At 34.1% G+C, this 16,586-nt stretch overlaps 1 protein-coding gene across 12 annotated transcripts in view; it reads right to left on the bottom strand.

Annotated features, from left to right (window-relative positions):
* RALYL (RALY RNA binding protein like) overlaps nucleotides 1-16,586 on the bottom strand; it is a 425,404-nt gene that overhangs the window by 210,665 nt on the left and 198,153 nt on the right. For all 12 annotated transcript variants that reach the window (XM_066993127.1, XM_066993126.1, XM_066993134.1 and 9 more), the window contains one exon: nucleotides 9,552-9,830. In XM_066993127.1, coding sequence (XP_066849228.1) covers nucleotides 9,552-9,807 — 256 coding nt within the window. In that variant the 5' untranslated portion in view covers nucleotides 9,808-9,830. The remainder of the gene's footprint in view (nucleotides 1-9,551; nucleotides 9,831-16,586) is intronic.

The raw sequence follows: 16,586 nt of genomic DNA, 5'->3' as shown, positions 1-16,586 counted from the left end.
GCTATATGTACAGACTGGGTGATGAGAGGCTGGAGAGCAGCCCCGCAGAGAGGGATCTGGGGGTTGTGGTTGACAGCAAGTTGAATATGAGCCAGCAGTGTGCCCTGCAGCCAGGAGGACCAACCGTATCCTGGGGTGCATCAAGCACGGCATTGCTAGTCAGTTGAGGGAAGTGATTGTCCTGCTCTACTCTGCACTGGTGCAGCCTCACCTCGAGTACTGTGTGCAGTTCTGGGCACCACAGTATGAAAAGGATGGGAAACTCTTGGAGAGTGTCCAGAGAAGGGTACTAAAATGATGAAGGGCCTAGAGGGGAAGACATACGAGAAGCGGCTGAGGTCACTTGGCCTGTTCAGCCTGGAGAAGAGGAGGCTGAGGGGGAACCTCATCGCAGTCTACAACTTCCTCGGGAGGGGGAGTGGAGAGGCAGGTGACCTATTCTCCATTATTACCAGTGATAGGGCCCGTGGGAACGATGTTAAGCTGAGGCAGGGGAAGTTTAGGCTGGACATCAGGAAGGGGTTCTTCACTGAGGGGGTGGTTGCACACTGGAACAGGCTCCTGAGTGAAGTAGTCACTGCACCAAGCCTGTCTGAATTTAAGAAGAGATTGGACTGTGCACTTAGTCACATGGTCTAAACTTTTGGGTAGACCTGTGTGGTGCCAGGAGTTGGACTTGATGATCCTTATGGGTCCGTTCCAACTCGTGATATTCTATGATTCTATGATTCTAACACTTGCATTTTAGCTGATCTTGCTATTAAGAAGGGAAAGAAAGAGAGGAATACTAATCCTAAAAGATCATCACATGAAGTAGCTACCTGCATGAACTGAGACTATGATCAAGTTAAGCATTTTTGTTTGCTACACCAGTAGCCTTGTGAGAGAAATATTAGCTACACTTGTTTCACCACATGACTCAGTAATGTCGGAAAGGGAAGATATTTTGTAAGTTTAACAGCCATAGTTCACAAATAGCAGGACTGGGATATGCCTGGATTCCCCAATACACTAAAATAACATTACTCTGTTCTGTCACCCATTCAGTTCTGAAAACTTGATGAAGAACAAACATACTTCCAGTTGTAGATTAGAAAGATAAATATTAACAAGTCAGATTTAGTTGAGAAATCATCTGACCCGTGCATTTCCCATGTACCCTTGAGCAGATACAAATCTTTCCACATGCTTTTTGGAACAAGGTCGGTAAGTGAAATGTTTTAAGAAAAGAATGAGATAACACAGATATATGGCAGATGACATGATATTTCAAGTACTAACATATGTAGTACTTGATCAGATACCGAACAAAGTGTCATCAAATGATAAAGAAGAAAATAGCAAGCTCAATCTGGATTCTCTTTTAAGTGAAGGAATGAAACTGAATTCAGGTTGAATCAAGCTAGAGGAAACAAAAATGTGAAGTTGTAGACAACATGAGACCTCCTAGGACAACAAAAACAAAACTTGCAGAGCATCCTAGAGATAATTCTTGTCTTTATATAGTGTATCTTGCATGAGACACTGAGACATATGTTATAAGAGAATTTATCATGACAGTGGTTTTATCTCTGCATGTTCAGAAAGAAATATTATAGAACAGCTGCACAAATTTTAATGAATCCAGCAGTTGCTACTCAAAGCAAGGCATTTAAGAAAAGGTATGGGATTTCATTTGCCACAAAATAAAATATATTTTTAACATAAATTCTAATAAATGCAACAGAATTAACACAAAATTATGTTAAAATCAAGAAGGAACTACTGGATATTATTTGCTAAAACCAACAAATTTCATCAAGACATGTGAGGAGTAAATGCTGAAGTACTGGAAACTTCAAAGTAATGCTTAAAGATTTTGAAAAAGCACTTATGACATTATGATGGATATATCAGACAGACCCATGAAAATATTTTTTTGCAAGTACATTAAGGGATTTAAAGTGTATCTTTTTTATGAAACCCAATGGTAGAATGACTAAGGAAGTAGTATTTAATACAGGTAAGACCCTATTCTAGACACGTCAAGCAGCAAAGCAGGACAAAGATCCTGTAATAGCACCTTGTTCATGATTTTAAGTGTGAACGGATATTGCAGAAGACTAAGCGAGTCCTATGTTAATATGTGTATATGTATATGTGTATTATGTACATATATTGCCTTTTTTTACATGAACCTTTGTTGACAGCAAGCAATCATTAGTCTTGATTTTGTGATGGAGGAAGTAGTTAACATTTGTGTGAGTTGATATCAGGCTATTCAGAGCATAAAACATTGTGCCGGGTACAACTTTACATACTTTACTTTAGAATGTATGAGGAATTTCACAGGAGCAGACCTCAAGTAAAGAAAAATTGAGATATGCTGTCATGGGTTCATCTCATAGCTACAACTATTTTCTTAATATGTACTTAGAACTTTTCTGAGTATGCCGAAGTTTTAGTTCTGCCAGAAAGTCAGATCTAAACTGGAGTTTCAGTTTTCATAATGAGTTAGAATGACCAAGTCCCAGTAAGAGCGAAATAGAATATTTTGTAAGATAGACGGAGTAAAACTCACTCATTCTTATTTTAGATGTTCTCAACCTAGTGAAGTGGTTTATTCCATTAGAATATAGATTTTAATTACACAATGAAACATTGAGTTTGCCCTTCTGTAAAAAAGCACACATTAAGTGAAATTGTCCTGCCCTGAACAGCTAATAGAGTGATTGTTAAAAATAACCCTTCATTCATATGATTTGATTTATATGTATGGATAGTACCTGAAATGGTTCACATCAGTGTTACTATATTGAAGATGAGAAAATACTGATTAAAACAACAACAACAAAAACAAAAATCACAAAACAAATCTATCAAACAAATAAACAGAACCTTGGAGAGATGACTAGGGTCAATCAAAAGCATACGGAAAGTCAACTGCATTACTCTGCTGAAGCACTGTCTACTGTTGTGGCTGTAGACAATGAATTTTAGTGAAGCAACAATAAAAGGTATAAAAGTATTGGGTAAGACCAAAGTGTGCAATGGGGATGGAATCTGGAAATTATCTGTTACCAGAAGACCCTCATGAGCAATGATCAGTGTTTGTTTCCAAGGTCCCTACAGTGAGATTTCACAATAATGTCAGCTGTTACATAGGTGGAACCAAGAACATAAGGACAGGGTAGGCATCAAGAAGGTGGAGACTTATGGGACAGATTTAGGCAGAGTCCCTGTTCCAAGGATCATACTTGTTCCCAAATATAGGAACAGATTGAAAATAAGGTTAAAGAGTCAATTCTAGTGGTAAAATCTAAACTTTGAACTAAGCAGTGGAATATTAATTAATATATTTTTCTCAGAAGTTTTGCAATATTCTATTTATGCCTGAGGACTGAGTGACGAAGAAATCATCTAAGATGTGATTTAGTGGGAAAAGATTTTAATAAAGACAGCACAGGACCAAGCTGATATCCTCATTTTCACTCTAGGTTCCTGAGACATAGATGGAATTATATTCATCATGGCTATTTATGTATTTATTAATTTATATTTATTCATTTAATTTGTTTTAGAAAACCACTTGGTTCTTAAATTTTTTCTTTATCATTACTTTATGTTTTGTTCAATATAAGAAACACCAGATGAAAATCTTCTCTAAAGCTCATCCTGATGATGGCAGATATTTTTCAATAGAAATTAATCTTGATTCAAGAAGAGTCCAGCAAAGTAGTTATATAAGTTCAGCAAATTTAAAAATCATCCTCACAATAAGTCAATATCATATGATATCTCACAGCTTTTATAGGTTTGTGTGTTGTACAGTCTAAGTATGCATAATATATGCTGGCACGTGTTTGTGTTTATTTGAAATTTTTTGTTTGTTTAAAAAAATGATAATGATACAGAATTTCACATGTGCATTCACTTTTGTTTAAGAACTAATCAGAAAGAAATGTGTTATTACAGCAGAAGAATACAGTATTCTTTGAGATACAACATTTAAGTGATGAAAACTATACGATATATACTTATCACATTATACTTAGCAAGTCTTAAAGGCTTTGTTTAAGGCTCACTTGGGTAGGTAATTACTTGTGTATTTTTAAGTTTCAGTTCTCAGATTATTCATTCATGGTGCAGTGCTGATAAGTACAAAACATTAGAATCTACATTGCAAAAATTATGATGGACCAAAGAATTTTGTGTAAAATGTATTGCTCTTTCTGATTCAGTAATGTGAACATGCAACATACAATTTCTTAAAGTGTAAGGCTTGAAATCTAACATTAATATGTAATTAATTATTGTAAGCATATAGTATTTTATTTTTAATAAGTCTTATTAAGGTATATGTTAAAATACCAAAACTTTTTTTTTATTTTTTTTTATTATATTCATACAGTCTCTGGGTTTTCTCTAAGACAATCATTGTGCTTGCCTAGAAAGTTTTGACTCATAAAAATTCAAATCTTCACAGACTTGCCAGAAGGAAGATTAGGAATATTTCCAGCTTCTCATCCATTACACACATTAAAACAGGAAAGTATTACTTTCTTTTTGTTCTGCACAGATATATCCTGCTACTATAGTAGCTGAATACAGGTGTGTAACGGGATTGTTTCCATAAATAATGGCTTATGGTTGTACAAATGAATGTCTTCTAGGATTGTTGTACTTGCATGCTACTGACTGAAAATTCATGGCAAAGTTAAAAGCAAACAATCACTAATTCAGTTTTGAATTTTCTTTCTTACAAATAGTGTACTATTGATTTAAAGAAAGTTTTGTCACTAAGGAAATTTGAATAATTGCATCAATTTTCAAGCCAAAGTACATTTTTTAACAAACAAGCTCACTAAAACAGCATAAATATTTATTCTTATATATATATATATATATATTTGCATAGAAATATTCATGACGTAGTTAATGTTGTCTGGAACTTCAGATTGAGATGACGAATTGATTCACTCTGGAAAGTTCTGGTTCTGCAAATACATAGTTAAATCCCTTGGTATTTCTAGACATTACAAATACAAAATAGAGAAGACATGTTCTGAGTAGAAGCAGTGGAAACAAAAGGAAAAACAGCCCTATTGTCACATCAATTCAATTTACAACAAAGGTATATGTCGAATCTCTCTAAAGGCCCTTTTTATTACCTGCTCTCCTCCTTGGATATTTTCTACTGGGTAGTCATCATTTAGAAAGCCCCTGCAGGGCTTCTGTGCTTCTCAAAAGAATGTGCAATAGAGTATGTCGCCCAAAATAATTATCTGAAACCACCATCTTACCCTAGGCTATATGTCAATATGTGCTCACTTGGTACTCAGAGACTGCATCTAATTTAGACCTGAAGGCAGACATACGTGAATAATACTTAAAGCAACAAAACAGGATTGAAACTACAATGGAACTAATTTATTAGTTAAAAAGGGCATCAAATCAAGAACTACAGTGTCTTTCACAGTCTTGGTACTGTAAGCTTTTTCCTTTTTCTCAGTATCCAAGCATGCAACTCTATGGTGTCTTACAAAAGCAACAGCAGTATTTCAAGCAGTATTTAACTTGCTTATTCAAGGTGCCTATGAAGGCAGTTTGGCTCTTATTCTGGTCCAAATCAAACACTTGTTCTGGGTTTAAAGTGTGAAAAAATGTGTTTGAAAGAGGAAACAAATAGGTCATATAGTTTCAAAAGGTAAGGCTATGAACTATAAACCAATCAAATCAGGGACATTGTGATGTGCAGGATGCTATGATAGGTATACCAGCACTTCAGATGAATGCTCTTACAAATCTTTTCCTAGTGCATAATGTAATCAGGAATATAAAGTTATGGAACATTAAATACACTGTATGGGGTATTGGCTTTTACAGAATACATGTGTGCAGGGATGCACTCAAAAGTTAAATAATGTTGCCGTGACCCTTGTGAAGAACTTTAGCGGCAGGAGAAAACATCAGGGGAAAAACTGTGTTTTCTATCATGTATCCAAAACTTACAATCTTAGTGTAGCTTGCTCCTCAAACCACAACTGCCACAAGGGACTTGCTCCATTTGCTTTGAAGCAAGCAGATCTCTAGTCATCTTCTCACCACAGATGTGTGACATTTCTGTCCGTAGGTTTGTGCCCGGTGCGCTGCGCCAATAAGCACATAGAGTCTGAATCCGCACAAAGGTCTTTTAATTAAATAATTAATTATGTAACATTACCCTTGGTAGAGGTCAGGGGAGAAACATGGTATTTACTCAGGATTATTCCTGCTAATCTCCGTACCCTCTGTGGCAAAGAGGTGGATACAGACAAATATTTTCTAACTCATAGATGTATTTAAATAGATGAAAAACTTTTGAGGTGATACAGCAGAGGGGATTCTGTGGGTGTGTTCTCACAACTGGGAATATCATTTGCAGTTTTTATTCTAAAACAAGTTGAATAATTTCTTGGCTCCAGCTTGAAGGAGTTCACAAAGCAATCATTGTGAAACACACTCCTGGGCCCAATACTGACCTGTCCCTGTCCTGCTGTATGTCAGGAAAATGTGCTATTCCCTTGAAGGTATAATATCACTTCAAGAAAGTGTATTGAACTTCATAAGACCAATAAATTTCCTATTTTTTTTTTTAATTTTATGTTCCTTTAAGGTCTCTTCCCCACAGATTTTTAGTGCTCGATGTACGTCATAGATTGGAAATTTTGGAAAGAACCACATAGCCCATGAAATCTGCTTCCCTGAAGTTACGATATCCATGGCATTGCCATTATACAAGACTGGCCACCAAGCATGTTGGCAGGAGTTTGGGAGTTGTACAAGGAGACCAGCAGGACAACTATAAAGACCCACATGAAAGCTGGCAACAAAGCTGGCAAACACTAAGAAGGCTTAAGATTTGTGCTTCTAAGAAATTCGTTAAAAAATGCCTTGTTATGTACTTATGAAGCCTAACACTTTGGAAACCCACCCAGAAAAATATTTAGGCAGGAACTTAATGCACATTCATGCAGTTCCCTTACCTAAAACTGGATGGGAATTTTAGCGTTATCATCAGTAAATTGTATAATGCTGTATAGAGCTATAAGAATTTAAAGTTTCAATTTTAAATTTCAGTTACATACACGCAAACTATTTCTAATACTGCTAAAGCTGTTGTAAATGACATCACAATTTTGAATGGCAAGACCACACAGAAGACAAGAGCAAACATTAACGGTCAATTTACCAAAAGTATGAAAGGATTGATGTAGATTAATAATACAGTCTAAATTATTCCTTCTTTTGTTAGTCTTATTCCTTGAGTACTGAGTACTAGTGTCTATGGTAGTATCAGACATATATACCATATGTGATAAACTTTTTCAAATATTCCTTTCTTCAAACAGCTTGCGACAGCTGACTACCATCCAGCCCTCATTGCATTATTAATATATTCTAATTCCCTTTAAAAGAAAATCCATCTGTGTTAGCAAAGTTTATTTGTACATTGATAAATAGCTTTTCTTTTCTTGTCCCCTTTCCATACTTTGACTGTTGAGATATATATATATATATATATATTTTTTTTTTTTCCCAGAATACACGGCTCTCAGGATATAGAGCTGTCTTCTTTCATCTGCAAATTATCAAGTAGTTTCACCATAATGGTCCTGCCTGCTATTTCCTCCCATTCAAAAGCACAATTTACATATAAGTCATTCTTCTGTGTCATAACGCCAAGAAAATTTTATCTATTGGCTCCTCATTATTTTGAGGCAACTATTAACATCTACTGCTAATAAAAAGTATTCGTAGAAGCAGTTTGTCTAACAAGGAGTACCACTTCTACAAAATCATTTTCTTTGTCAGAAAATACTAATGACAACTGTATTTCTTATACAGAAACTGTAAATGAGGCCTGGGGCACTTAAAAGAAAATTTCACCTTGCTTATTCTTCATATTCCTTGATATATCAGGAACTGAAGCATGAAATCTTCCTCCACATGACTTGGCAGAGTAACCAAAGTATTTTACAATTATACAGCTGAAACTTAGTTGTGGATAAACTTTCCATTGTTATTAAATAATTTGAATAATTAAGGAAATTATTGGCCCCTTAATTGGCTTTATACCAGCTCTACCTACCTTTTGTACAAAGCACAAAAGTACTTTGAGTACAGCAAGGGCATCTTCTTGTACAAAGCACTTGGCATATTACAGACTCCACAAGAAAAACTAAAAGAGACTAACAACAGTAGTCATAGTAATAACAGATCTATTGCCTTAGGAAAACACAGTTTAAAAAATCTGGTCAGACCAGTGTGCAAAGAGCTGTAAATAATGCACTGATGGCATTACATGGCCTATTGCTCAGAGACCACTGCTCCAGGAAACATCTTCTAATAATGCCATCTCACAGACTGACTTTGAAGCCTTGCTTTTCTCACTTGAGTTCTTTTATTTCACTCATATATATAACTTTTCCTAAAAGAAGTTGTAAAGTAGTCTCCCCTAAAATGTAATTGGATTTCTTTAATCGGTTTTTCTTTTGAACCCAAAATACAGGGTTTATAAAATTTAAAATTACTGTTTAACAGCTGTGACAAAACAACAACATATCTAACACAAATACCTCAATTTCTACAAATAATCAGAAAAAAAGATTTTCACAGCCTGAGAAATTGAAAATGAATAAGCCATGTCCATTCTTTACGACTTGTTACAGCCAAAACACTAACTGCACTTCACCTCTTCCTGGCATAGCCATTACACAAGTGGATTTGGTCTGAGCAATTTAGCTCAGAGGTCTAGCGAGAGATGTCTCCCAAATATTATACTGTATTGTCAGTAACTACTATACATGTAGCAGATGGGTTTAGTACTGTATTGCAGATAATTTTGCCATTGCCAGCCTCCATATCTAACTGGAAATAGCTTTCAGAGGTGACATTTTCAATAAGGAAAAACAGAACTTACACAAACATTCATAACAAAGTACTAGAAAATAAATAATAATAATAATAAACTAAGTGTTTTTTTTTTTTTTTTTTAAGTTTGGAGTTCAGAGGAACAGTGTCTACAACATTATGTGGGGAAAAACTTCAACCTAAAATTTTTGTAAGCAAAAATCGAATAATGAAATGAAAAACGAATAGTTTTCTAAATGAATAACTGCATTACAATTTGATCCACTGAGCTGGATATTATTTTAGACTCATTAAAGTCAAGATAACCACGTCTATTAGACAAGACTCATTATATCACATTAAATTTACTAATAGACCTTAAGAGAAAATGCTTATATTTTCTTCACATGAATAATCATACTCACTGCAATGGGGTTACATAGAGAAGTATAAGCACTCAGAAACAATGTACTTAATAAATCGGCAGTTTATAGCACTAAAAATTTTGTAATAACTAAGTAACATGTAATATTTCCAAAATTCTGCTAGATCCAACATCCTCGAAATACACTTAGAGGGAACAATGGAAAAACCAACTTACTGGTCCCCAGGGTACCAACAACAGATGTTATAGAAAGGGAAGAGAAAAATATATTTGAATGATATGAGCAAGCACTTACCTAGTGGCTGCCCTGCAATGATCCTGGCATTCTCTCCTGCCACTGCAGCCCTTGCATGCCTCTCGCTCATGTACTGTACAAATGCGTAACCTTTGTGCACTGAGCAGCCAACTATTTTTCCATACTTTGCAAAGATCGCTTCGATGTCACCTTTTTTGACAATGGCTGTGTTCAGATTACCAATGAAGACTCTAGAGTTGATGGACTTCGGGTCATTCTTATTGGTGACATTGCTGGTCTGTGTTTTGCCGGTCATGGTTGGATTACTTGGCTTTAACCCTTAAATAAAGAACAAAGAGAATTATGTTTCATAGCATACAGTTATCTTTGGCTTTGATGATTTTTCCATCAATAATTCACTTTTTAATTTTTTCCATAGGGTGAATCTAAACTTGGAAGAATTATACTTCCTAAAAATGATTATTGATAAAACAAAGGTAACATATTTTAAATTTTTGTTAATAAGCCAAATTAAAACCTCTCATCTTTACAGATATAAAATATACCAATACATCTCTTAACACCATGCTCTGTTATTGGAGCTCTGCTGTAATCATATGTGGATTTATGCTTTGAAATTGACTTTTTAAGTACCTAGCTATCTAGAATCTGCAAAGCAAGAGAATGAATCATTATCTTATGACAAAGAAATGAACATTCAAGGCCCTGTGGAGAACAAATTCTAAAAATGAAAGACAACTTTGCTTTTGTTTGGTGTCAGCCAGAGCACATTTATCTCCAGTTAAATATCATTGACCACCGTAAGGAATGCAGGACCAGTAACATATAGTTCTTTACTGCAATCAATATGTTTCTATCAGAACAATTTTCCTTACCAATTCTGTGAAAAAAAAAAAAAAAAGAAAAAGAAAAAAAAGAAAGAAAAGAGAAAAGGCAGGGGAAACACAAATGGCTTACACTCCTAAGATTAAAAACTATGAAAACAAACTTCCTTAATTGTATGAATGCAGTTTTACTTGCTATTTAGCTTTTTCTTCTGAGATCACAAGACCATATGTAACCTTAAAAATACAAAAATACATTCTTGGGAAAGATTTGCCAAAATAAGAAAAACACTTTTTGTGTTCATCTAGTCTCACCCTTTTAAAGTGCATTTGATTTTGTTACTGTGTATGCAAGTTCCACCTGCCAGCAGGTCATTCCACTTACGTCAATTTATTTAGACGGAGGTGAAAAGAAATAAATTATCTCATGTAGCTGCTGGGTTTTCTTTAGTTGTATTTGATAACAGACATGTCAAAAATATGTATACCTTTTTAGAATGAAAACTTAATTTGTAAGAAGGAGGTCATTTAAACAGCAGTCAAATATAGGTCATCTCTTACAGTCAAGATTTATGTTACTATTTTTTAACCTGTTCCTTCTTTTGATCATATCACAGTAGCAGCTCAGGCAAGAAGAAAATGCAGTACTGCTCACACTTTTCTCAAGATGAAAAGGAATAATGACCTCTATTCTGGACACCTAAAGCTTGACATTAACTAGCAGAAGTTTCATATTTTAAATCAGTAGCTACCATATATTAAGCTATACTGAAGAAAAAAAAGAAACCATTGTTACTGAACTCTGCACAGTTCCTAGTGAACAGTAGCCATCAGTACTTTGACTGTCTCCATCACACATGATCCAAACCCCACCCTTAGGATAAAACACACAATGGAGACGTGGGCAATCCTCCAGAGTCCTAAAAAATGTTCTGCTTATTTTCAAGCACACATACATCGAGTGGAGGCTATCAGTCAACTTGCTTTCATTTCCTTAAACACTTAAAATAACAGTTTACTTTATATTACAACATTTAAAGAAAACACTGTAGAAGAAAATAAATTTTCTTGTAAGTTTATCAAATTTAAATACATTCTAGAAACACAGGATACTGTATGCATGCAGAGATTTCAACATGGAAAACCAGGGAAACCGACCTGATCAAAATCCTTTGAACTTTATTATATGACACAGTTAATATCTGTATTTCTAGATTCCTGTGCAGATCATGCATGTTGAAGTCATGCCTGTAAATAGTTAACCTGAATATTTGGAACACTCATAACAGTACACTTAGCACCGTACAGTACTAACTACACTCATAACTGTACATTCATAACTGTACTTAGTACAGTTTGAAGACAATCCACTTAAGAAACAAAAACATGTTGCACATTGAGCTCCATGTTGGCAGAAAGTAGACAGCTGATATTATCTGAGAACTTGCAAGTTTAAACCCATCTTAGATATAACTATATTTACACAGGAGTCAAGGTGTACTTCGCATAGCTGTGTTTGCTTAAAGAGCACTAATGATACAATCTGAAGAGGTTACATGGCAGAGTAGCTAGGCATAAAAATAAAAATTCCAGCACTCAAATAGCTGGTGAACAGAAAACTGCTGTTATTCCCTGATGCCATCAAAAGACACACAATTTTGGTGTACCTTTGTTGGGAAAAATTAACATGGGTAGTGATAGTTCATGTTTGTGAAAGTCTGGTCTTAACATCTTGTTAATGTTCTCTGTGCAAGCTTATCATCTCATTGGGGCAATGTTGATCTCTGGTCTAGGTAACAGTAGACTTGGCTTGTAGACCTGTCTCTTCCTCTGATTTTCTGTATGGCTCTCAGTAAGTCACTTTTTTATACCTATGTTTTCACTTTTTAGACTTTAGACTTTTTTTTTTTTTTTTTTTGGCTAAGCTGTGTCACACAATGTCATGATCTCAGCTGGGATTCCTGGGTATAACTGACACAATAATAAAAATGACAAGGGAAAAAATCTAAAGAAAATCTTCTGCCAGACAAAATTTGCATGAAAATTATAAACAAAACCCCTCTTTAATTATTACCATCACAACTGTTTTCCAAACACCAGAGTACTACACTCTGTATTTCCTCTATTGTTTAGCCATTTAAAATGGGATTTAGTGAACTATTCCTTTTTATGACCTGAAAATTCTCATTTTATTTCTGCCCAGTTTTGCTGTGTACTATTTAAATAGAGTTTGAATAGGACATTGAATGTTTCCCTCTTGTAGTTTTCCTTTGCAATGCAAATGTACAACATTTTTGTAACACAAAGAAAAAATAGTTGTCTGATGGGTTCTCATATTCAAATGAACAGTCAGGAAAATATGCTGCAGAAATTCAAAGGATGAGAATAATATTAACATGTGAATAATTGGGATCTGATTGCCTTGGTGGTCTGCATACAATACTATTGTGAATATTTCATAAAAATCAAAGATACATGGCAACTTCATTGCAATGAGAAAGAACAATAATTTTTACACTTCAGTTACAATACGCATCTGTGAGTACTGAATTATGCTTATCATCTCTGTGCTATCAGTAAAATCATAAACATTGTAACTCATACAACCACAGAAATAAATGAAATTGTGAGAGAAACATATCTGAAAACATCTCATTTCATTGCAGCCTTTAATAAGGTATCTTGCTAATTTCTTATCATTGCAGTGACCCTTTCTGGTAATAAATATCTTCTATAATGCAAAACATATCTTTTAAGGAATACCTTACAGATAGCAAATACTTGTCAATACACTTCATTGTACTGTTTCATTATGTAGCTAATTTAATTATTCTACCTAGAACTAACTAGTGTAAGTCTTAGTACACTTGAACATCAAAGTTATAAACCGCACCATTTCCATTACTATTTACATCTCAGGTTCAAAGAGTGAAGTCCACAAACCTGTTTTAAACATTAAATTTTCTAGTTTTTAAACAGGAATGTAAATGTAAATGACTAAAATGAGTTTCATATTGCCCAGCACACACATGGGATAAGTCTAAGTCAGTCAATATGAGCTGCTAAAGAGGAGGGCAGGTTTAAAGTCCTGGCTTCCTTCACATTTCCTATGAAGTTTGGTTAAACAGAATGACAAAGCATTGCTTTGTGGCTCTGAAACTCAGCTTCAGTCCATAAAATGAACATCTGAACTCACATCTCCCATTTCATAGGAGATGCTGCCCTACAGGCACAGTGGTTAACCCCAGAATAATGAAGACAATAGTACCTTTTGGGGTTGTGCTGTGTTCTGATGCAGGGAAGAGTATAAGAACTGAGGCAAACAGGAGTTGTTCAGTTCTACATCCCAGTAATTCCCAGGAATTTCCCTGGGGAGTAGGGGTGAGAAGGGACCATTATAGCCAGATTATTATTGGTCCTTTGGCTCACAATGCTGCTTATGCAATTTACCAATGACAAGCCAACACAAAGCCTATCTTTGAAGAAACAGCATTTTGGTTAATATGCAAAATAATTTGGGAGAGACAAACACCTGAGGACCTAATCTGTTAAAAAGGATTTTGAGAGCTATTCACTTCAGCATCTTCCATGTTATATGAACAGTTGTTCATCATCTTAAAAGACTGATTGGAACTCATCAGCTCAGTTGTTATTTTCCAAGGAATACAAAAAAATTCTCTCTGAAATAGTCCTTATACATTTTTGTATGCTAAATAGACTAGTGAGGCCAAATTCTAACAATTCTGTTGGAGTTAAAAGCTCACATAAATTGCATTACAAGAGGATAGGAAGAATTTAAATTGAAGATTTATTTTAGTAAGATCCGTACTTAGTTTCACTTTCTAAAAATTTACCTTCAACAATCTTAGAAATATTTTCAGGAACTTCTTATTAATGTGCTTTTATCCTGGAGTTATTTTATTTCATTTGTAAATAAAACATTTGCTTCTTTTAAACAAATAGTAAAGTCTAGATAATTTGAATGAACTAAAAATTTTGCTTACAGTGACTTTAGGAATAATTAGGATTTACTAAGGAAAAACTGAAGCAAAAAAAAAAAAAGGAAAATCTTTCAAGAAAACTGAAATGTTTTCTGAAAATAGGTTAGAACTGTATTACTTTGCACATAAAGAGATTTTAAAATACCACACTTCTGTGTACTTCCCATATTTACAAAGAAAATATTAGGAAAAATGAAACACTTTCATTTCCCCCCAACACAAATCAGTCTGAGATCATGTCTACAGCTGAGTCAGGAAATAATCAATACTCAATGTTAGGTCTCTGTGATGACCAATTTTTTCTTATAAAACAGAAACTTGAAGTGAAAACCAATTCTGTGGAAAATGTTTCTTAACTATAAAAATTTTAAGCATTGGTAATTTATTCAAAGCACCATTAAATGCCAAATCTTAATTTTCACCATTTGCAATAAGAAAGTTTGCTGAGTAAGATGCAGAAGCATTTAATAAATAAAAATCCTTCCAAGAAAGATAACAACCTAAAAAGACAAATGCAGCCTGATCGATTGCTAGGATGTTCGGGTTTGAGCTGAACAAGGACATTCTAGTAGATTGAATATCATGATATCAGTCCTTAGATGGATAAAATGCAGCACTATAACAGTGCTCAGTCTCTGACCTAAAACACACAGGGTTCTCTCAGGCAATTCCAAGGAATTTAACTCTGCCCTTCTGTTATCCAGACTCAGTTAATAGCTGAACTTTTGTAAATATCAAGATTCAATCCTTACTTCAATAGTTGAACTATTTTGAGGTTTAAAAATTAATACACATTACAATTTTTATCAAGAATAAAAGCTTAAGGCCATAAAATAATTTCTCTCCTTTTAAATTGCTTTTTAGCAACAGTGACAACATTAACACTTTTGTACTGTTACAGAAAAATTTAAGATGTTTAAACATTAGAAGTGTTATTCTGTGGCTAAAATGTCTTACAGCACATATTTATCTTGTATTGGTACTAATATTTTATGGAGATAATTCAATATCCATGTTAACTGCTTTAATAAGCTGTCATTAAAAACTGTTTTATCTTAGATGAAATCAACAAACTTATCAAACTTATCAAACTAATCAAACAAACTTATAAAATTTTAAACATAAAATTTAAAAACTTATAATAATAAAATTTAAAACTTATAAAATTTTACATACCAATATTGGATATATCATGGGGAGAGAAGGAAGGAAGGGAGTGAGAGAACAGAAAGCTACCAGATAAAATATGTTTTGTCATGGAAAATAATTTCTTCTTTATATTTTAAATCAATTTTAATGAATTACTATATCTAGGTCACACAAATAAAGAAAAAATTAATTTTAAGATGGTTAGTTAAATCCACATAAAAATATTATGGCCTTTTCCAGTCCTCATTAAAGTAAAAAAATCTGCTTCCCCTCTTCCTCCCAAAGATATCCTGCCTTTTAAAATCATTTTTGTTTAGGTATTTATTTATTTATTTTATGATTTAGGTTAAAGTTTTCCTTTCAATTATTTTTAAGAATGGGTTGACACATCATGCCTATAGCACAGACAATTCTACCTTCAAGCTGGCACTTCTGGAGCTATTTAAACAATAAAATTCATCAATACTTGCTATGCTACATCCTGTAGAAAATGAAGGACTAAAATATAAAATGATGTAGCAGATTACACTTCATTTCCTGTTGTCACTCTTCTCAAAAAGACAAAGAATCTGTCTTTGCAGAAGGTAAAGTTTTTTTTTTTTAATTTTTTAAATAAAACAGCTATCTATTAATTATAACATATAGACAAATACCATAACAATTTTGGCAATACTTTGTTTTAGTTTAAACATCTGAAAGAGATGTACACCCTGTTCCAGGAGGACCATCACCTCCAGGAAGTGAAAGGCAAGAGGAGAAAGTCTGAAGTCTGCAGGGATAGACAGAAGCTGTACATTCACATTGCCCCATGCTGGTTTATAGTGGTGGCATCTTCTCCTACCCAAATGAGCATGAGAGAATTAAACTTATTAGCAGAGAGTTATAAGAATTTTCTCTCTCATTCACTTGCTTTCAGTTCCCCGAATATAGAAAATAACCCTACATAATTATGTACACAAATACATTTCCCTAATATAATTATTTTGACGAACTCAAATATGGGCCCCTTTGCTACATTATATTTATCTCCTATTAAACACAAGGCTTTTTTCCATTTATCACCTTGGAAAATCAAACCATAAGATTTGTTAGGATAAGAA

Source organism: Anser cygnoides, chromosome 2, assembly GCF_040182565.1.
Source record: "Anser cygnoides isolate HZ-2024a breed goose chromosome 2, Taihu_goose_T2T_genome, whole genome shotgun sequence".
NCBI lineage: Eukaryota > Metazoa > Chordata > Aves > Anseriformes > Anatidae > Anser > Anser cygnoides.
The sequence above is the reverse complement of the archived record's forward strand: the minus strand, read 5'-3'. Positions and strand labels throughout refer to the sequence as shown.